Here is a 22115-nt window from a genome sequence, read left to right on the forward strand (position 1 = left end):
GGACTCAGAAAAAAAAAGTGCCCAGGTTCTACATGTGATGTGCACAAAGTTCATCATTTTTGTTTCACAGCTGAATGCTTTTTAACTTCTGTTTGTGAAGTTTCCTCCTCCAAGCATAGCATGTTAAAAAAGCACCATTCATTTCTCAAAAAGTATGATGTTTTATTTCTGCTACTCTGGAACTCTCTACTCAGATCTCACATTTTTTCATGGTGCGCAGCTATAGATTCATTCAAACTAAATTTTTACTTAATGGGAAAAACGTAATTGTTGGACACAGCTACGTGCTTCTTAAAGAGCCCGACGCAAACATTTCATTTGCAAAATTGGCAGTTGCGTCTGAAATCTCATTTTAAAAAATAATAATAACAAAAAAATTTCAGCAGTCCAAAGTTCCTGTGAACGCATCTAAATCTGAGAGCAAAAAATGGGAGGGAGCTCAAGCGAACCCTTGTTTTCAAAGGATGACATAGTGCTTTATTTATCCATATGTTGCAAATTATGGCATCTGTTTATAATTTCTTTATTTACTTTGTAGATTCAGCGCTTGGTTGATTAGCATTTTCTGTTGTTGTGTTTTCCTTCGTTGGGAACGTGATTGGCACTTGCTCAGAGTTGTTTGAAGTAAGTGTTGGTTGGCTTTGAAGCCTGAGGATGAAAGGGGGATTCAGATCTTACTTGGAGATGATCTAAAAATGAAGTCAGCTACATTTGTAATGGGACACACAGTCGACAAGCAGAAAACACAAACATAAACATCACTTATGAAGTGTGTTTAAGACACAGCTACACTTCTGATAAACATTAGTTTGTCAGAAACATGTTGCATATAATTATTAATATAGCACTGCATTTTTAAAGTGATACTTTCAACAGCAATATTGTATTTAATTATGAATGGATATAAACACTCCTCCAACTAAAAGATTAATTGAAAAAACAGGTCAACCTAAATGAGTATTAACTTCTTAGCTCCACACTGCTGCTCGTATCGTTTTCGTTGTTTTTCGGATTTTGAATCTGCTTTTTAATATTTATGGAATGGTCCCTGGATAATATCAATATTTATAGCTTTGTTTTAATGATAAGAGTTAAGAACTTTTACTTTTGTCTGTTTACAAAATAAATGTGACATGGAGCACACTAAAAGTGCCCAAAAAGCAAGCTAAATTTCACAACACATTACAAAATGTAAGGTTGTACATATAAAGGCAAACTTGTGGGAAAATCTGGTAGTTTCTGGTAACCTTATCATTAACTATTAACAGTTAGATGCTCTTTAAATGTAACCTGTCTGCTCATAATGTCAGATTTTTTTTTGCAATTTGACAATTATGAATATCAGCTGTATATAAAATTGAACAGTTTTATTGCTCAGTTCCATATTAACCTCTAATAATAAAAAAATGCATATTTATTTTACAGAAATTCAAAATCACATCTTTACTTCCTATTTTAAATCGTTTCTGCTGTCGATGGATGCATATTGAAACATGTAAAACACAGAAAAATGAAAGAAATTAGAAATGAAAGAAACTGTGATTCTTAAACAGTGAAATAATAATAATAATAATAATAATAATAATAATAATAATAATAATAATGTTGATAACTCAATGACAAGATGTTTTGGAAAGTTATATAGACCCACCTCTTATTTTAGTATCCTACATAGTAAATGCATCTATTACAAATGTATTTCATTTATGATATTAAAACATTATATAACAATATATGCTTAAAAAAGCAATAATGCTTTAGGTAAAAATTAAAAGTGGGATTATTTGGTGACTTCAAAAGAGACTTATTGACAACTTTAGTTTATTAGTTGATTGAAGTGATGACAGACCATACATTGATAAACTATAAAAATGCTGAGTATATCCATAATAAATGTATAATATATAAATAATAAAAAATGCTTTATTATTCGTTTCATACCCCAAAGAACGAATTTTCCCGAAAGCCCTTTTGTGCCTTTTCTAGTCACAACGGGTACGTGCCGTACGAAGGAAGGCGCTATAGCGTCTAATACATCGCACTGGTGTCGCCATCTACTGGCCAACAACTGTAAGGACTCCGCGGTACTACAGTACAGTACTTCCGTAGTCTCTGCAGCAGGTCTCAGTTCCTACTCAATGTTTACTGTAAACCGTACTTTAATAATAATAGTAATAATAATAATGTATAGTGTACTTTAACCCTTCAAAAAAGTACTCGGTAAATATATTTTGCAGCATCTTGGTTACATACCCAAGTCCTTAACCACTATGCCACCCCTTCCCCTGCATCCCACTGTGACTCTTTTCTTGATTCTGTGCCATTACTGTCAAAATTATTACTCAGGAACTGAACTGTTGTTTCTTCAGTAAGATTTTGTTCCAGTCTGGAATTGTACCTACCACATCTTCGCCTGTGCTTTTCCCCTCTCAAATCTGACCACCTGCCTCCCATTTCTTCTCAGTTGAACGTTGCTTCTCTATCATAACATAGAAATAAAACATCATACTTTTTGAGTGCATTTTTGCCTCTGTGCTGTGGGACTTACGTTTTTCTGCATAACAAGCTTGCCTCCACTTTTATGCCTGAACCCGTCACATTAAAAAAAAAAAAATCATTAGGATATTTACACTACAGGATTTTGCACGTTTTATTATTTCTGAAGGATTGTTTCTACAACAGCTGTACATTTGATTTGCAGAGGTTGTGAAAGCAAAGCAAATATCTCTTGAGAGGCATTCAGCTGCAGTAAACACACAGTGAAGACATTCTGTTATGGAAAGCTGACGGCAGAAGGAAAAAAAAGAATAAATAACATTTTTGATGAGAAAAATTAAAATGTATCTAAAACAAGTGTTAGCAGGTAAAGTATAACCGCGTCAATGTTGAGGAAGGTCGAGATGAAGATGCATGATATGCTTACTGCCTGCAGTTGAACTTGAAGCACAGAACAGACTTAAGCAAGATATTAAAACTAGCTGTATTATTAAATTAATAAATGAAAAAACTGCTTTACCTGTGCATCTGGATAATGTAACACACGTATATAGATACAGGAACTGCATAACCAGGGTGTCTGTATCATATTTAAATCTATGACACCTGTTATCTGTGTGTTCTTATTTTTTTATTACTGATACAATTTTAAATTTATGGAATCATGTATTTCCTCTGATAACTGACCTCAACTGACCTGAATTGACCTGAAGGTTACGCACAAATACTTTATCAGCTACATGTAATTCAATGTATGTACACGCTTACCTTCGCCGTTCAAAACAATTGAGTATAGAAAATGTATTCAAAATATTACAATTTTAAAAGTAAGAACGCTTAAGCGGCTACGTTCGCATTTACTCCGCAACAGTGCCACCTTTCGCCAAACTGCCCTCAACGTCCATCAAGTCAGGTGAAGTGAAGATAAAGCGCTGCATAAACAGCGGTTCAGACACTGACACCAGGTCAGTTCCGTCCATCGTCTCGCAATGATGGCACTCGACTTAGAGGCCGCGTCGCTGATTCCAGATCAGTTACGTTCCTCCACCAACAAAAGCGAGCTGCGCATGTTTCGGCCGACGTCACTTAGAAACGCCCCACTCCCCCACTCCTCCCCTTATCCAGCGAGCTGGGTACGTTCTGACAGGATCCTTCTCTGGCAGTTAAGGTGTGTTTAATTTCAGTACGTGCGATAATTGTATGCGGTAATACTTTGGTTTTAACTTTTGCAAACGCCGAGTCTGAAGTAAGTGCGCTCGTAAATCGGTTACATAAGAGTAGACACGGAGCGTGCGGTCGGCGGGCGCGCGAGATCGCAGATCAGATGCTGATGCTGTGAGTGCAGCGCAGTCAGCAGTCGCCCAGTTTGCTAATATAATCTGCCCATTTTTGTGAGCAGAATAACTACCGTGCACACGAGTTGCGTGCTTTTTTCAGCCGCACGAACTTTGTCAGCACATAGCCGAATTTAAAAGCAAGTAAACATTCGCGGTGCTGGGAGTAGCAGCCGAGTGGCGGGGCGAACAAGACAAGCCCGCGCTTAGCTGCTCGGTGGCGGCGTTTTTCTCTGCAGTGCAGGCCTCTCGTCTCGGCTCGCGCTGTTTGCTGGGGAAAAAAAATCCCCCTACGAGCACCATGCCATCCCATGGCATTGTGTAGCATTTTTAATTCTTCGGGGAGCTTCAGCTCAAGGTCCTTTAATTTAAACTGTCTGGACAGTATGGGTCTCTCGAACGGGTTATCAACAACGGGATGCGTGTAGCGGAGCTAATGGTCACCGGCTGCCCTTCGCGCCCGTCCGGCCGCTCGCTCTTCCGGCCTCCCCGCTGCTTGCACTTTAGTGTTTGCTCTGACTTTTTCGTCAGAAACTCATTAATTCTATCCAGCCAGCGGGACCCCACAACTCGGGGTCCATTGGCTGCGTGTAGGAGCCCGTGTCCCCCCCACGCTGCCCGGTGACCTCTAAGCGTCGCGAGGAGGACGTCCCTCAGGTTTGCCATGTTTCCTCGTGAGGAGGGGGGCGTCTCGCAGTTACCCCGCAGGCTGCACGTACGCACACCGAGGACGGAAGCAGCAGCAGAAACCTGTTCTTGTTGTGCCGGGGGCACCTTGTCTGCCAGACCCTGTTCTGGCAAGGCAGAGTGGGCCGTGTGGAGGCCTGTTCGGGAGGCACTGCTCTGTGTCACACGGCCTGCTGCTGCACACTCTCAGCAATGCTGGCTGTCACCTTATCCTGTTTTGTCATTACTACCTGTTCTTCAGTCTTACCTTGGTGCAATACTTGATGATCCACTTCCTTTAGTTTAGATTTAATCATTTATGCAACAGGATACTCTTACTGTGGGGGATGGAGTGGCATAGCAGGTTGGCCAGGTCCTGATCCGTGGTGGGTCTGGGGTTCGAGTCCTGCTTGGGATGCCTTGTGACGGACTGACGTCCTGTCTTGGGTGTGTCCCCTCCAGCCTTGCGCCCTGTGTTGCCGGGTTAGGCTTCGTTTCACCGTGACCCTGCTCGGGACAAGCGGTTTCAGACTCTGTGTGTGTGATATCCTTATTGTATCACTTCAGGGTAACTATAGTACCTTGCTTTGCGGTATTTGAACCACGAACCTTTGGATTGCAAGGTTTCAGCTCTAAGCACCACGCCACCTGCTGCCTGCATTTATATTTCATGTCCAGTCAAGTGTGTCCTCTTTTGTAGAGCCCTCATAGTTGAAAGTGCCCTTACACTGGAAGACCTTAAAAAGGCACAGATGAGGAAATCAACTCAGCAAATGTCTTCAAACAAAATTGTGGAATTTTTTTTATATCGCCAAATCTTGCCCTTCTGTATTGGTTAGAAGTTCACAGTTGCATCTGTTATATCCTTCCTGTTACTGGTGTCATTTGTGATTTTATTTTGGTCTAAGTATTCTGATCTGTTTATGAAAGCAAAATGTATGTCTTTGAACTATGATGCACTGATTTAATTTGATACTAATCATATAAACTTCGTTTACATTTATTCATTTAGCTGACACTTTTGTCCAAAGCAGCACACAGTATTAAGCTATTTATAATTATTTACTTATTTATACAGCTGGTTAATTTTACTGGAGCAATTTAAGGTAAGTACCTTGCTCAAGGGTACTGCAGCTGAAGGTGACATTCAAACCTGTGACCTTTGGGTCCAAAGGCAGCAGCTCTAACCACTATCCTACAAGCTGCCTTTCTGGTTTTCTTCAGCTTGGTAAATGTATAACCTGAGCTGTGTTGCTTATGGGAAAAAGTATAAGCCAAAAGTATAAATGTAACACTGAAGTATCAAGCACATAAAATATGGCACTAAATCAATATATGACTAGTCTTGTTTTTCAGAATATTTGGGAAAACACCCAAGTACATATGTAACATATATATTTTGTCAAGTATGGTGATTAGACCTTTTCCTGAAGAGTTTTACTGTATATGTAATATTTGAGAGATGATGTCCACCCTAATAATGCTGATGACATTAGATTTCATACCTCCATAGCTTGTGAGTCTGATATCAAGTCTAGGTATTGTTTTTTGGTGTTACTTTTCCTTGCCATAACTGATTATGTACTGTTATATACATACATTCACACACTTATGTGACACAGTATATACTGCATTTGACATAAATCACTAAGGATTTGGCAAGGCACAGTTACAGCCTGCTGCACCTTTATTGTATGATGCTTTTTGGAGGGGCCAGAATGTTCATGCCCACGTTTCTATATTTAGAACATCTAACACATTAATTATACAAACTTCTGCAAAGCCTGCTGCCTGGATTCCTTTCCAGAAAAGATAAATGTGTTTTGACTTGGTAAAACTTGCATGTGCATGTATATTAAAAAAAAAAAAAAAAAAAATACACTGTAGTGTCAGTATAATGCAGCTCGATACAACTCGGAATCACATGTAACGCAGTCAGGGCTTGGAGCCCAAACATTTTTTTCGATTGATTCTTTTCCACGTGTTTCAAATCTGGGTTGTACTCGAACACATTTCCAGAAGTCGAAAGGTAGAGTTATGCAATATAGCGATTAGTAGACCAGAAACCTATGGTAAACATGAAAAATGTGGACATTTTGTGAAAAAACTTTCGAACGACCCCCAGTAGAGCTGTTTTTTTTTTTTCTTTTTTTTTTTTCCCCCCCCCGTCACTCATGATGTAAAACCTTTTATTTCCGCAATCTTTTGGTGTAACTTTTCTTTCTTGATCCAAAACGGTACGACTTTACATTACTCAGATGTTGGGAGACTAATTTGCAAGGACCGTCAACTCAACAATGTTGCAAAAATCCTTTTGTTTTCCCTGATAATTTGATTTTAGCTTCGCTGTCTTGCTACAAAACAATGGCACTTTGAAGATGTAACTAATTAGCAAAGTCAGCCAAATACAACGTGTTTGTCTTTAAATAGCCCTATAGCAATAATAGCATTTAAAGTTGCAGAACTTCACTTGTGGATACTCTGGTTCATTACATTGTCGTTCATCAATTAAAAAAAAAATAATTGTTGAATTTCACTTTTATTCAGTGTTTAGTAATGACGAAGTATGTATGCTGTGACGTGTCACTTATTTTCGCTCACATTTATTTACTTAGCAGACGCTTTTCTCCAAAGCGACTTCCAGTGAACTATGTAGTGTTATCAGCCCTTATTCACCAAGGTGACTTACACTGCTTGATCGACTACTTACTCATCCATACATCAGTGGAACACACTCCCTCTGTGTCACTCACACACTATGGTGAACCTGAACAGCATGTGTTTGGATTGTGGGAGGAAACCCACAAAGACACGGGGAGAACATGCAGACTCCACACAGACTGAGCGGGGATCCAACCCATGTCCTTTTGCAACACCCAGGCGCTATGAGACAGCAGTGCTACTCACTGTGCTGCTCTCACAAGTGTGGACAGTTGCTTTTACTTGGGTTAACATTCTCTCAATAGCAAACAAGTTAAACTTTTTTTCAACCTTTGTCAAAACTGGCAACTTGTTACAAAGCACTCACTTATAATGCGCCATGAAAATTTGGACCCCGCCATCCTCGTTGTATCAGGTCTACAGTGTATTTTCCTTTTGTGGAGTGATTTGCAGATTTTGAACCTTTTATTTTTGTAATTAGTTTTATTGATAGTTATGTTTGAAATCATTTAAAATATAGCTGCATGTTTTTTGTAATTTAACACTTACACCTGTAGTATAATGCATAGATTTTTCTATGCCGCACGAGTTACACAAACTATAAAGAACAGCCTTAAACGGCACACCTGTGTGCAAAAGTATCTTATCCAGTATCTATATAAATGTAGTTCAAACACTGTGATGGCCAAGGGATTTTTTAAGTTAAGCATCTGATGTAATACCAGCTACATGTTTTGTGGTTTAAAAAAAAAAAAAAAGATGTCTAAGTTATTAGAACATGCAGGTTAGGTCATTTTTATTTTGTGATTAAAGGTATTGTTCTGGGCACTGGATACTGCAGGTCAGTCTCCCCTGTTTAGTCATGCATGCTGGTCAGTCATCCTAGCCATTGTTTGTACACAGCACACCTACTAAGGGTTTTACCTGTGTCCGGCATGGTGTCCTTTCCAGTAATTGTGTGGAGTGTCTTGATCTTCCGCTTTTCTCGTTACTGCAGAGAATGGCTGTTCCGCCTGTATATGCTGACCTTGGCAAGTCCGCCAAGGATGTCTTCACCAAGGGATACGGTAAAGCCCGTTTGTGTATATTCACACCTTCACTTGAAGAGGTGATGTGCGGAACAGTGTGCAGCCTCTTCTATCGAGATGTCTTATCGCGGGGGTTGTCCGGTGAATAGTGGATCTTTGAGCTGTCTTGCCCAGAGTAGTTGTAATTACCTTCTTCAGGGCAGAGAGGAAGCTTGAGCTCCCATCGATCTACACCCCTGTCTTCAGTGAGTTTTATTTAACTGGCGTGTGGCCACTTTTAACACTGTTTGATTGATTAAACAAGCCACAAAGTCTGGAATACCTTGCACACATATAATGCATATTATACTAATAAAATGCATGCTTCTGGGTAGAAGGAAATGGCCCATTTCTGCTTGTTTTATTTTCCTTAATTGTAGAAGCACTTATTGGTGTTGCTGGTATTGTTTTTACCCTACTCAGCTAAAGTATGTTAGCTTACAGTTAATCAAAAGTTTCATAAGCAATTACAGTAACCTTAGGTAACATTTTTTATTCATATTAGAAGTCTGATATTGATACCAATTTATTATATCAATTCTTAATCTACCCTAAAGTTGATACAAATTTGTATATACATAAATCATACATTGCATAAAAGAATGTTTGTTACTATGTACTAGTCTTATTCCTTTGTATTTATTGAAAATTACAGTTCTGCATTTTGTAGATATGTAGTTGCTGTTGCTGAGTTTTTAGCTTCAAACCTTTATTTTATAATAAAAGTAATTTTAGTTAATGGAGTGAGTTTTGTCATCTTACAGGCTTTGGTCTCATCAAGTTGGATTTGAAAACAAAGTCTGAAAATGGACTGGTAAGTTGTGGTTCAGTCAGAAAATAAGTAGTTTACCTGCTTATTTACATATAAGTAACAATTTGTACAGGATGTTGTTAGTTTGAATATTAAGCAAGTACTGCTTACCATTTGGTTTTGTGCTAGTAACCAAATTTGGGTATTTACTTGGAAAATGTGGATGAGCTGAAGAAAACCATAAAGGCAGCTTGCCTGTGGTTAGAGCTGCTGCCTTTGGACCCAAAGGTCACAGGTTTGAATGTCACCTTCAACTGTAGTACCCTTGAGCAAGGTACTTACCATAAATTGCTCCAGTAAAATTACCCGGCTGTATTAGTGGGTAAGTAATTATACATACATTTATTTATTGTGGGTCAGATAAATGCAGGCCACAGAAAATACCTGTGACTCTCAGACCTAGAAAATGTGACCTGAAAGCTGTCAGTATATGTTACAGTGATGTTCTGTTCTGTTGGGCCCTAGGAGTTCACCAGCTCGGGATCAGCCAACACGGAGACCAGCAAGGTGTCCGGCAGCTTGGAGACCAAGTACAAGTGGACAGAGCATGGTCTCACCTTCACAGAGAAGTGGAACACTGACAATACTCTGGGCACAGAAATTACCCTGGAGGATCAGGTATGGGTTGTTCTCCCAGGCATAGTGGTATTACAGTTTGTAAGCAGAATGCTCATACATTGCATTTCTCTCACCAGCTGGCTAAAGGGCTGAAACTGACCTTCGATTCCTCATTCTCTCCAAATACTGGGTAAGGTGAATTGGGCAGCATTCTATCCAAGAACTAACTCCAACACAGATATCTCTATTACTACAGAGGTCAAGATTTTTCTGTATGGGGTGGCAGTGGTAGAAATCCTGTGAAAATGAGCACTAGTTTAAGAAGCTAATCTCACTCAGTGAGTCTAGTTCATACTGGTCACAGTGTGTGTGTGTCGTTTTCAGTGTTTTTATTTTGTGATGATGTAATATTTAAGATATAAATTGGTATTAATCCTAGTTGAATTATTTTCATATTATAAAATTATTTACAGTTAATTTGTGCTTAATGGGTTTTCACTGAAGTATTACAAGTTAAGTACTTTTAAAAAGGGTTCAGTAACAAGATCCCTTCTGCATCTTGAATGACAGTGTTTTGTTCTCAGAACTGTCTTTAACCATGGTTGGCTGCTACAGAAGGATTGCATTGCTTTTTGTTCTGTCATAGGAAAAAGAGTGGAAAGATCAAGACCAACTACAAAAGGGAGCATATCAACCTGGGCTGCGATGTGGACTATGACATTAATGGCACGGCTGTGCACGGGGCCCTGGTGGTTGGCTATGAAGGCTGGCTGGCCGGATATCAGATGACTTTTGAGGCCGGGAAGAACAGGGTTACCCAGAGCAATTTTGCTGTGGGGTACAAGACTGATGAGTTCCAGCTCCACACAAACGTGTAAGTGTAGTTCTGCTAGGTGTATGTACCTCAGTGTGTAAGGCTCTGAGCACCAGGTTATTTTTACACGCTCTTACTCTAGGATGAGGCAATTGTCCAGGACGTTTATAAGAAGAAAGGAAGATAATGCCATTTACCTCCTGCTGTCAAAAGACTGTGTGTGTGTGTGTGTGTGTGTGTGTGTGTGTGTGTGTGTGTGTGTGTGTGTGTGTGTGTCTGTAATCCTATGTAAATCCTCGTTTTTCCTATAAGAGAAGGTAAAAGTCACAGTGGGTCCCATGCTTATGAACTTTCAAGTAAAAGTTTTTGCTGTTAAGTGTTTTTGAGAAGTGTTTTAATATTTACTTATTCATAATGAGTGCTAGTGCTCCTGTTTGAGTTGCATTCCAAAGCTTCACCCGATGGGCCAACAGTGAACAGTAAGCGCTGCCTTGCATTTTTTTTTTTTTTTTTTTTTTTTTTAAAAGAGTGGAGAAGCAAATAGCTGGTGAACAAGCTGTAGATTATCTTGTTTTATACATATACCAGTTTTAACCCCGTCAATGAAATGCTGCCTCTCCGTAATCCTGCTCCGCCATGTAATACATTGGCTTCGAGTTGATGTGCGGTTGTCTGTGCATCAGGGTAAGTAACATATAGCTTACATTATTTAAAAGAAAATTGTTACACTTTGTCTTTAGTGAATTTTCTTTGCTATGCAGGGTTAAAAACAGGATCCCAGAACTGCAGATGAGCACTAGCACCCAGGTCTAGCCCTGGGTGTACTTCTTTATTGTGCTTTCCTATTTATAATGTGTCACAAATACCTCTGCCAGAAGACTCAAAACCTTCAGGGTCATTCACAAGTTGCCTCGACTCACCAGAAGGAGGGGCTGAGAGAGAGAGAGGGTCTGCTGTTCTGCTCCAAAAGGTTCCGATGTCTCTCTTCCCACAGAGCCTTCTGGGTTCCTAACATTTACACCTATTCATTTAGCAGATGCTTTTCTCCAGAGCGATGTACAACTGTGAACAAAAGCACATTTCTCTGAGAGCTACAGATGGACATGCGTTTCTCAAAGTACAGTCATTTACTCCTATTTTACTGTTTTTGCCCTTGCCTGTTACACAAGTAGCTTCTTGTAGAATTGATGACAAACACCAGGATAGTCCTTATTACATCTGACTAAAACTCTTGTTCCCAATTAAGTTCTTAATGGACCAATAGTATAGAAATCAAGAAAAATACGTAACAGCAGTACAAGTACTAATCATGTATTTAACAATACTGTGAGAGGCAGCAGCACATGAAGTGTTCAAAGGCTTCAGAGAGGTTGCTGTATTTTGTTGATTTAAACAATCCATCTCATCTGTCCTTTCTGTGAACAGCAAGGGTGTTGGTGAGGCCAAGTGTACACAACTGTGGTGGACTAGTTAATGCTCTATAAGAGAAAAGATCCCCTAAGGTAGATTGGTTATGGATGTAGTCACTGGTAACGTATTTGCTAGAAGGTGCTGCAAGAAAAAAAAAACTAACTGCACTTAAGAATCACGTGTCTGCATCTGTCTCTTTCTGCGAATGTAATGCACTCATTGTATTTTCTATGAGATGTACGTCCCTTTGGAGGAAAGCGTCTGCTAAATGAATAAATGTAAAATGTAAATGTAAGAACATGTAACAAACAATGTTCATATGGCTTTGTTTTAGGTTTGAACTGCATTTGTCCATATAGCGTATCTTTAATTGTGATGTAACTGGATGCTCTAAAGTTTCTCAATAGAAGACCAGTTCAGTTCAGGCTTTACTGTAGGTAAAACAGACATTCATGGATTGACTCTAAGGTTTCTGTTGTAGGAATGATGGCACTGACTTTGGAGGCTCCATCTACCAGAAGGTGAATGACAACCTGGAGACAGCTGTTAACCTGGCTTGGACTGCTGGGAACAGCAACACTCGCTTTGGCATTGCGGCCAAATACCAGATTGATGCGGATGCCTCCTTTTCAGTGCGTACCTCTCTTTATGGGTTTGCTGTGTTATGGACAGAATCATGTGTTAAAAATACATTTTATGGATATTTCCTTTTTTAGTTTAACGCCAACATTTAAAGTATCATTTTTAAAACTAGCAGTAACCTTCTTATACAGTTTGATCTTAATGTTTTTTTGAAGTTCCAGTTAATAGTCTTGGTTCTATTTAGGTTGTATTATTTCAGTCCTGGTTCAAATGCTAGCTGTTTCTTGTGTTCTTGTTGAGCTTATAGGCATGTTTTTTAACCTCTTGTAGGCCAAAGTTAACAATTCCAGCCTGGTGGGCCTGGGATATACTCAATCTCTGAAGCCAGGTAGGGGCTTCTGGGTGGGAAAAGCATGTTCTGAAAGTTTTTGTTTTACATAGAAAAAAAACATCAAAACTAGACAAAAACTGTGGGTTAGAAATCATAATGCTATTATAAATCTTGTCAATTACAGATTAGTCTGGTGTATAATTTAAACTCTGTAAGGCTACCCATATCTTCTCACCAATATTCTCTTTCTTTTTGGCCAGGTATAAAGCTGACCCTCTCTGCTCTTCTGGATGGGAAAAATATCAATGCTGGTGGCCATAAACTGGGTTTAGGACTGGAATTTGAGGCATAGGAAGATGTAGTGCTGTAATGAACCTCCAAATATTTTAATAAATAGCTACCTTCACTACCTTGTGTTTCCCTTAGATGTATATCAAGGTGGGATACAGGCATTTTTGTACTCTAAAATCTTGTTACAAATTGTCTGTTATTTTTAAAAGCTTAGATATAAAATCCATTGCCCAGATTTGGAGTACAATTATAGCTGATTAGATGGTATGTTACAGGGCTCTAAATGAAAAAAGAAAAGTAGTTGTTCAAATGTTTTTAAATGGTCAGGAAAAAGTCATTCCACTACATGTAAACACTATTTATTTTACTATAAAGGCAAAAGGGGATCAAAGTTAATTGGGATATAATACTGCTTGTAAAACATCGTCCTCTAGGTGGAGTGTTTTCACTTGTCAGAGATGTCACAACCGTTCCTTTGTCTGCTTTACCACACTCTTTGGCTCAGTCTGATATTTTGCCATTAATTTTAAAACCAGCTACCCTCAGACAAAACTAGAGCAATGCATTGATGGTCACTTTGGTTGGTCACGCTTCACGTTTCCAGCATTAGTTCTCCACAGTACTAAATGTGTGTATAGATGTTTTTCTTGTGGAGCTTGTCATGTTACAAGTAGTAAAAACCATATTTTGCTAATACCCTGTTACAGTCTCCCTAAGAAACAGAACCCTGTCAAGTCAAAGTGGAGACATATTTCTCATAAGAAATACAATGGGTAGAGTTGGTGTGTTTTAATGGGAAAATGTGGTCTTCCTTTGACTGAGAAAAGATCTGCAATTACAATGTTCTTGACAGTATTGGTATTCCCTTGAGTGAAATAATAGTAATAAAACACTATCTCAACCCAGTCTCTGGTTACTTGTGTGCGAACAGTCTGTACATAAATGCAGCAGAGTGGAGATGAGAACCTAAAACAATGTGCATCACTAAGGGCGTGAACCACAAATCACAAACAGCAGTGTTTCAAGGGCAGGAAGTTCTCTCCAACCATTTTAGCTGCTCTGAATCATTAAAACGGGCACAATACATTTTTCATATGGTGCAGTACGTTTTGTTATAGCTTAAGTGAAAATCAGGATACATTAAAAATCCTCATCCCTTAAACTGAATTTAAGTCCGGACAGATCATACCTGTCTTTGGAAGTAATGTAATACACTGACAAAAATGCATTTTTTTTCTTTTTTTTTTAAAATTTAAAAAATAAAATGTTGCTGCGTGAATAATACGGATAATTTTAATGTCATTTACAAATTTAGTGGTTCATTAGGAAAAAGCGCATGTAGAATTATTAGGTAACCAAAGTGAGCAGAAGAAAGGTAATTCCACTACTGCTAGGAGTATTGGTTATGCATGAATAAAAAGGATATTAGTCTTGGGAAAACTATACTTTTTAGCAATGGAAGGGAGAGAATGAGTTTTATTATAGTACGTAACTACAAAAACCTATGATCATTCACTGATAATTGCTCATTACTTCACGATATGAGGTCCTGATTCCTGAAATACTGTTAGAGATTTTGGTGACGTTCTCTTTTGTATAGTGAGTTTTTTTTTTTGTTCACTTTTACTTTGACCTGGAAGTTCTTCTGACCATTCCACTTTTTCCCTCTGACTTTTTGTGACCACTCCCCTTATGTAATGTGAGTTTTTCTGACCACTCCTCTTACATAATGTCACTGTTTTTGAGCACTTCCGCTGTACAGTAGTTTTGACCACTCTCTGTTTTTCTGACCACTCCCCCTATAAAAGGAGTTTTTATGACCATGCTCCCTGTATGTATTTTTCTGACCACTCCCCATATAATGTAACTTTTCTGACCATGCCCTCTAAGTAACTTTTTCTAACCATTCCCTCTACATAATGAGTTACTGTGACCACAGCCCCTATACAATGTAACTTTTCTGACCACTCCCCCAAGATAATGTAACTTTTTTCTGGCCACTATATAAAATACAATTTTTCCTGACCAGGCTCCCTATATAATGTTATTGTGACCACCCCCCCACATACAATGAGTTATTGTTACAACGCCAGCCAATATGTGGTTTTTCTGACCACTGCCCCAAGATGATGTAACTTTTTCTGATCACTCTCCCTATATGAGTTATTGTTACCATGCCCCTATATAATGGAACTTTTTGACCACTCTCCCTATATAATGTAACTTTTCTAACCACGCCCCTATATAATGTAACTTTTTGACCACTCCCCCTATATAATGTAACTTTTCTAACCACGCCCCTATATAATGGAACTTTTTGACCACTCTCCCTATATAATGTAACTTTTCTAACCATGCCCCTATATAATGTAACTTTTTGACCACTCCCCCTATATAATGTAACTTTTCTAACCACGCCCCTATATGATGTAACTTTTTGACTACTCCCCCTATATAATGTAACTTTTCTAACCACGCCCCTATATAATGTAACTTTTTGACAACTCCCCCTATACAATGAGTTCTTGTTACCACATCCCCTATATAATGTAGCTTTTCTGACCACGCCCCCATATCATGTAACTTTTCTAACCACGCCCCTATATAATGTAACTTTTTGACCATTCTCCCTATATAATGTAACTTTTCTAACCACGCCCCTATAGAATGTAACTTTTTGACCACTCCCCTATATAATGTAGCTTTTCTGACCACGCCCCTATATAATGTAACTTTTCTAACCACGCCCCTATATAATGTAGCTTTTCTGACCACGCCCCCATATCATGTAACTTTTTGACCACGCCCGCTATACAATGTGGCTTTTTTGACCGCGCCCCCTATATACATGTACGTATGTAACTTTGTTTGTGTGCACCCTCCTCTCCACCTCCACGCAACAATGTGACTTTTGTGAGCGCTCCCCAAGCACAACGCGGCGGGTTTTTCCTCGACACGCCCCCGGCCGTCGCCTGGGAATGTATGTGTGTGTGTGTGTGTGTGTGTGTAAGTGTGCGTGAGACCAGGAGCTCCCTTGTTGCACCGTCGCTCTCAGTCAGTGCGCTCTGCAGCGCAAGATGGCGACTGTCCGCGAGCCGGGCGGGATCACGAAAGCGTTCTGTGTGTTTTCGCTCATTGCCGCCCTACACATCTGGCCTCAGCTGTGCTTCCCTGTCGATCCGTCGACCGGCGTCGGTGAGTTGAAAACGTGCGTCCGGGTATCGCGGAGAAGGTAAAAGGCGCGCGTGTGCGCGCGCTGTCGCGCGACCGAGTTCGGCCGGTTCCGAGACTCTTCTTCTTCTTGTCCTCGCGCTTCAGGAATTATGATCTCGTTTCTTTAAAGAACGGAAAGCGGTGTGTTGTGGGTTTGGGACAGGAGCGGCACGTGTCTCACACACACATGATCATGCAGCGCAGCATTAAGTTTATGGCACCACTGAAATTTCCCTTTTTCTAACTATCGAATTTACTCATTTAACTTATGCTTTTCTCCATCGGACCATCCTTGCACCTAACAACTACGCCCCCATTTATACACCTGGGTAATTTAACTAGAGTAATTCAGCCTTCAGGGTAAGTATCTTGCTTGCTCAAGGCTATATATAGAGCAGCAGATGAGATTTGAACCAACAACCTTCCAATCCAAAGGCAGCAGTTTTAACCACTTCAGTACTACCCTCTGCTTCTCACAGGTCTCCTCTAGAACTGCTCTGCACAGACTGGTCCCTTATATTATAATGTAAAGCGATGGAAGACATATACAGTGTATGAAATTTCACTGCTCAGTATAATTCTGTTTTTCCTTCATTATGTGTCATGTTCCTCCAGCTTTATTCCTCCCCAGAATGCAGGAGAATGAGGAGTACGTGTAAATAAAATACTACAGTTGACTCATATACTGTGAGACGTGGTCCAGCAGGGAAGGTTTCCCGTCCAGTTTGTTTACTTTATATTTAATCACTCCGGAGACAACATGTACGTGTGTGTGACAACAGCACGTACGGCTCTTGGGGCGACTTGGGTAAATATTAACATAACTTACCTCTCAGTTAAGTTCTGTGGTCTTTTTCCAGTGCGCTGCCCATATAGGAAGAATTAATTTTTAAAGACATATTCGTGACAGCTCAGGATGTATCAGGAAAACATTACAAATGGGTAGTCTAAAGCTGCGCTTTGGAAATTCTGCCATGGAGAATTTCTTTTCACAATAACTGGTTATGTGTATTCCGTCAAAACATCCAGACTGTTCTGGAAAGGAATGCAGTATGTCTTTGAAAAGCATGAGAAAGAACAGCTTGTAACCAAACCAAGCAGATAAACCCACTGCTGTTGAAGCAGAGATTGCTTATTGAAATCAGATGACAAAAAAAGTCGAAAGCAAAAAAGACCAAAAGAAATATTTTACTAATGTTCATTTGGACAATTCTGAAATTTGTTAGAAATTACCCACCTAGTTTGAATAATTTTGTTTCATATAATACGCCCCACCTTAAGGCTGTTATTATTATAGTTATTATAGCTGCGCTGCTGCTTTGTTGTCCTCTTGACTTGATAATGTAAGATTTAAAACAATAACCATAGCAAGTGAAAATAAGGTAACAAAGAACCAAAACAATATATTAATTTGCTTTATAGACTCTTGCTTCTGTATGACAATTATGTTTTCTTCTGCAGTCACCTTGCTGTGTAAACAGTGCATAGAATATTAACAATAATTTTTACTGATGGCTCATAGGTAGGTATATTCCTGAGGTACTGCAGCACTATGATGGAAAATCAGTGTTTTGCATGTTTGGAACTGCCCACCCTTGCGTGACAGATGGCCCTATCATACATGTACCAATCACTCAAGACAGAGGCTAATGTGGGGGAACATGAGCCTGCAGTAAGAACATGTGCTCTAAAGAACAGTTGTTCTTCTGTTTTTTTTTTTTTTTAAATTTAATTTAAAAAAAAAAAAAAAAAAAGTTTTTTCCTAAATAAATAAAAAAAGAAAAAGCACGGCGCCAGGTAGGCAGTGAAAGAAGTGATGTTTGTTTTGGTTTAAAATTTGAGTAATAAGAAGTTCCATTTAACTTGTGGGGTACCGTGGGGCTCAGACTTCTCCGGACCACCACAGTCCAGGACCTTTGCTTTGCGCTGAACAAAATCACTTGGGAGTGGCTGAATAACATCATTCATGGCGAGAATCTTACCCAAGCAGCACTTATTAGTGGAGCAAATAACCTCTCTGTGTTCAGTCACATTCTCTTGATGATGTCACACTAATAGTTTCTAGGCTTACTTTCTTCGAAACTTCAGATGAAGATCTGATTGTGCAGTTAGAAAGAAAGAACCTTGTTTTCGCGTTTGTGTAACTGACCTTGTAAAGCTGTGGGAATAATCATCCATCTAACAGGATCCTTCTTCAACATTTACTTTTGGTCCTAAGCGAGTTGTCAAACAGCTCTAACCAGACTTGTTGGTTTCCAGTTGTAAGTCTGGAATTTGCACTTGTATGAACTTCTCAATCTGAAATCAGTGGAATGAAATGACGTCTTAATTAGGATATGACTGTACACTCATCTCTCATAAAGCTTTCATACCTCATCTTTTCACACATTGACCTAAAACATACTCAGTCCTTTAGGATCAACTCACATTTTTATTGTGATGTTCTACAATTTCAAAATGAAATTTGCCAGAATTAGCCAAAATAGCACTAAATACTTTTTGAAGTGAAAACAACGTTCTTGTTCCTTTTCTGAAATAAGGTTTTCGGTTCTGGCCCTGACCTCTTAAGTGCACGATAAATGTGTAAATGTTTATGTATAAGAATTTAGTGAGTGGAAATTGTAGAACAATGGATAAACCTTTATGCAGCTACTCCTGTGATCTACACTGGTTCATATGGTGTGATGTGACAAGTTGACTGTATTCAATCATGTGTCTGCATCCCAGTCTCTCCTTCTGTTGATGTGATGCACTCTTTGTGTTTTTCTCAGAGATGTATATTGCTTTGGAGAAAAGCATCTTCCAAATGAATAAATGTAAATGTAAATACTCGGGGAAAATGGGCAACAGCATTTTGAACACTGATTTACCATGTTTTACCATGTGCCTAGGTCACTAATACAGTAATACAGTGTAGAGCTCTATGTGGAGATTCATGCCTTGTCATCCCTTTGTACAGTCAAAAATCATAGCCTTCAAATCCAGTCTGACTCGCCTGTAAATGTTTCCTCAACCACAGAGGCCAGCAACATGACTAACACTACATGGCAGAACAAGGTGGTACAAAAGGTGAACGTGGACCCTGCAAAACAGCCTGAGAACATGAACATTATGGAAGATTCCTCCAGGGAGAACGGGACCGAAGTTGTAGTTGATAATGAGAGCGATTCAAAAAAACTCCTCAATACCTCTGCATCCTTGACAGCAGATTATGATTCTTTGAATCCAGAGCAAGTGGGGGACGCATGGAACAAAGAGGAGGAGGAAGAGGAAATTAGAAAAGAGGAAGGTTTCGGGATTGAGGAAGATGATGCTGGGAATGAAGAGGAAGGTTTCGGTATTGAGGAAGATGATGCTGGGAATGAAGAGGAAGGTTTCGGGGTTGAGGAAGATGATGCTGGGAATGAGGAGGAAGGTTTCGGGATTGAGGAAGAAGACACTGGGAATGAGAAGGAAGGTTTCGGGATTGAGGAAGAAGACACTGGGAATGAGAAGGAAGGTTTCGGGATTGAGGAAGAAGACACTGGGAATGAGAAGAAAGGTTTTGGGGACGATGAAGAAGACACTTGGTACCAGAAGGTGGAAAACGATTTTAGGAATGAGAAAGCGGACAATGGTAACGAGGAGTATGAGAGGAACGAGGAGGAGGATACCTGGAACGAAGAGAACATCAGGAAAGATGGTGAGGGCTTTGTGAGTAGGGAAGAAGACATGGACTATCTGGAGAATGAGAGGGATGAAGATGTAAAATTTGGCAATGCAGCAAACTTCAACGTGGATACAAACGATAAAGACGAAAACTCACACTTCTTCTTCCATCTTGTCGTCATCGCCTTCCTGGTGGCCATTGTGTACATTACCTACCACAACAAAAGAAAGGTAACCGGCTAAAAGCGCACCTTGCATCACCTTCAACCTTCCACAGTTTTCATATTTAGGGATGAAATCAAAGTCTACAATGACTCTTCAAAAGTACTCATGCAGGCTCGTAATATGCGCATCGTTGTCGGCTGTTCGTTTTTTGTTTCGTGGTGCCTACCTTACAGTTTTGACTTTTTTTTTTTTTTTTTTGCACTAAACGGTACACAGGACTCCTGTCAATGGAAGTCTTCGGCGCTGGGAAGCCGCGGGGTCGAGCAGATTGCGCTTTAGAACGCGCTGAACGCTGCTTTTCATTCTCAGTCCTGGGGACCCACTGTGTACGCAGGCCTTTCTTCCAGCCTTAATTAATTAAGATCTATTGATGTGTGTACATGTGTTTGCATAAAACACGAAATGAAAATTTATTAAAGGCTTACAGGTGCCTTAAGATAACGCAAAGTGAGCAAAATTAATTTGTGTGACATGCCAGTGGAAAAATGCATTACCTTGTTATGACTTTTGATAAGCCAATAATTAGTGTAATATTTGATTAGCTGTTAAATTTAGATAATTATGAGCCCAAGTACAGCAAAAACCCATGAATGCGGGTCTGCAGGTGCAGGGCTGAGAAATGGCACCTGGATGGGGTGGGAGAAATGGAGGTGTTCCTAGAGCCACCCGGTAATGCTCTGTGTCTGTCTGTCTCTGACCACCCAGATTTTCCTCCTTGCCCAGAACCTGCGTTGGAGGGACAGCTTCTGTTCCCGGCCGGTAGAGTATCAGCGGCTGAGTCAAAACGTCAGCGAAAGTATGCCGTCGCTCAAGGTGACCAAAGATTATATCTTCTAATCCATGACTGGCAGGAAGAAACTGACCAAAACCTTTCTTTCTTGTCAAACATCAAAAAAATGCTAATATATGTGCTTGGTCTGATCTAAGACTTGATATTGTTGCATCACCCTAGAAAAATTTGGGATTGGTTTCAATCTGCGGACTCCTTCCCTTCAGTTTTCTGGATAAAACTCTTTCGCTCTTTTTCATACTGCATGTTTGAAGATTATTTGGTTTATGGGGAGAATCAGCCTTAATAGGGTGACCTAAATATTTGTTCAGCTCTACAATCATTGTTAATTCTGGGTTTTACTGAGAGTATAAAGGAAGAACATACGTTTCAATGTATCAGTCTAGGTTATAATAATTAAGTTAAGTGCATTTTTTATTTTATTGTTTTGATTTTACCAGACGGTGCCTTTCATAGTTCTCTTATATGGAACATGACCTGCTATTCCACTAAGCCTTTGAAATACACCACTGTGTTGGAACCTGTTGCACACACACGTTGCTTTATGCGTGTGTGTTTGTGGCAAAATACCAATAATGTAATCAGAAGATTGCTTCAGTTATCCTCTGAATAGTTATTCTTGTTGCAATGAAGAAGTTAAGGGCCCATGTTGTGCTTGGATTTATCAGTTTTTTTTTTTTTTTTTTTCCTCACATGGAATTTGGAACCCGTATTCTTAATGGTAATGAAAATTTTAGAATTATTGTGTCATTCCCATGTTTACAATGCAGCAATAAAGGCTGGCCCTTATTTGTGCCTTAACTGTGTGTCATGACTTTGGTGAAGCCTTTCAAATGTTGCCGTGATAAAGATTCAATACATTTGAAAATGGTCGTGGAACCATTTTAGATAATTTTTCAATAAATTAATCCAAAATCTACAATAGGTGGATAAAATGGTGTGTTTTTAAATTCTTTTTACTCCACTGGTCTGGACACTGCTTTGGAAATCTGCTGTAGAAACACTGCAATCTTCTGAAAATAAAGCACAGTTTCCATGGAGTTCTCACCTATTTCTTTTCACAGATATACTGTACTTTATCTTAAATAAATTGTCAAAATTTTAGTATTTTGTTCACCACTGACCGAACTTCTTATATTTAGAATTATTAATAAAGTCCAGACACCACTTCAACTACGGAAAACCACCAAACTACAAAAAAAGAAAATTTCATGTAGC

The 22115-nt window shown here is 39.4% G+C and overlaps 2 protein-coding genes and 1 long non-coding RNA gene across 4 annotated transcripts; 2 read left to right on the forward strand and 1 right to left on the reverse strand.

The window, feature by feature from the left end:
• Positions 1–499: 499 nt before the first annotated feature.
• Positions 500–3409, reverse strand: LOC108934302 (uncharacterized). The gene is made up of 3 exons (XR_001966118.1): positions 3265–3409; positions 2403–2479; positions 500–648 (listed from the first exon to the last, which is right to left on the reverse strand). It is a non-coding gene; the product is annotated as an uncharacterized LOC108934302 (long non-coding RNA).
• A 187-nt stretch (positions 3410–3596) lies between these two features.
• Positions 3597–13922, forward strand: vdac1 (voltage-dependent anion channel 1). The gene is made up of 9 exons (XM_018752357.2): positions 3597–3664; positions 8155–8224; positions 8989–9038; positions 9501–9653; positions 9731–9783; positions 10240–10467; positions 12299–12449; positions 12730–12787; positions 12991–13922. Exons 2-9 carry the CDS (start codon positions 8158–8160, stop codon positions 13080–13082), a joined length of 852 nt encoding a protein of 283 aa, XP_018607873.1. The 5' UTR covers positions 3597–3664; positions 8155–8157; the 3' UTR covers positions 13083–13922.
• A 1993-nt stretch (positions 13923–15915) lies between these two features.
• Positions 15916–21698, forward strand: LOC108934076 (trans-Golgi network integral membrane protein TGN38-like). Of its 2 annotated transcripts, XM_029251584.1 has the most exons (4): positions 15916–16216; positions 19254–19649; positions 19692–20113; positions 20813–21698. In XM_029251584.1, the coding sequence occupies exons 1-4, from the start codon at positions 16099–16101 to the stop codon at positions 20942–20944; spliced, it is 1068 nt and encodes a 355-aa protein (XP_029107417.1). In that variant the 5' UTR covers positions 15916–16098; the 3' UTR covers positions 20945–21698. The 2 variants fall into 2 exon arrangements, with proteins under 2 accessions (XP_029107417.1, XP_018607097.2); XM_018751581.2 differs by having other exon boundaries at positions 15920–16216; positions 19254–20113.
• Positions 21699–22115: the final 417 nt, after the last annotated feature.

Source organism: Scleropages formosus, chromosome 4, assembly GCF_900964775.1.
Source record: "Scleropages formosus chromosome 4, fSclFor1.1, whole genome shotgun sequence".
Taxonomy (NCBI): domain Eukaryota; kingdom Metazoa; phylum Chordata; class Actinopteri; order Osteoglossiformes; family Osteoglossidae; genus Scleropages; species Scleropages formosus.

Bases quoted from the DNA above. Each gene is read 5' to 3' on its own strand.
- vdac1 (XM_018752357.2), top strand. From the start codon at position 8,158: ATGGCTGTTCCGCCTGTATATGCTGACCTTGGCAAGTCCGCCAAGGAT. The intron at 8,225-8,988 runs GTAAAGCCCGTT...GTCATCTTACAG, and splicing joins TGTCTTCACCAAGGGATACG to GCTTTGGTCTCATCAAGTTG. The intron at 12,450-12,729 runs GTGCGTACCTCT...AACCTCTTGTAG, and splicing joins ATGCGGATGCCTCCTTTTCA to GCCAAAGTTAACAATTCCAG.
- LOC108934076 (XM_018751581.2), top strand. From the start codon at position 16,099: ATGGCGACTGTCCGCGAGCCGGGCGGGATCACGAAAGCGTTCTGTGTG. The intron at 16,217-19,253 runs GTGAGTTGAAAA...CCTCAACCACAG, and splicing joins CGATCCGTCGACCGGCGTCG to AGGCCAGCAACATGACTAAC. The intron at 20,114-20,812 runs GTAACCGGCTAA...CTGACCACCCAG, and splicing joins CCTACCACAACAAAAGAAAG to ATTTTCCTCCTTGCCCAGAA.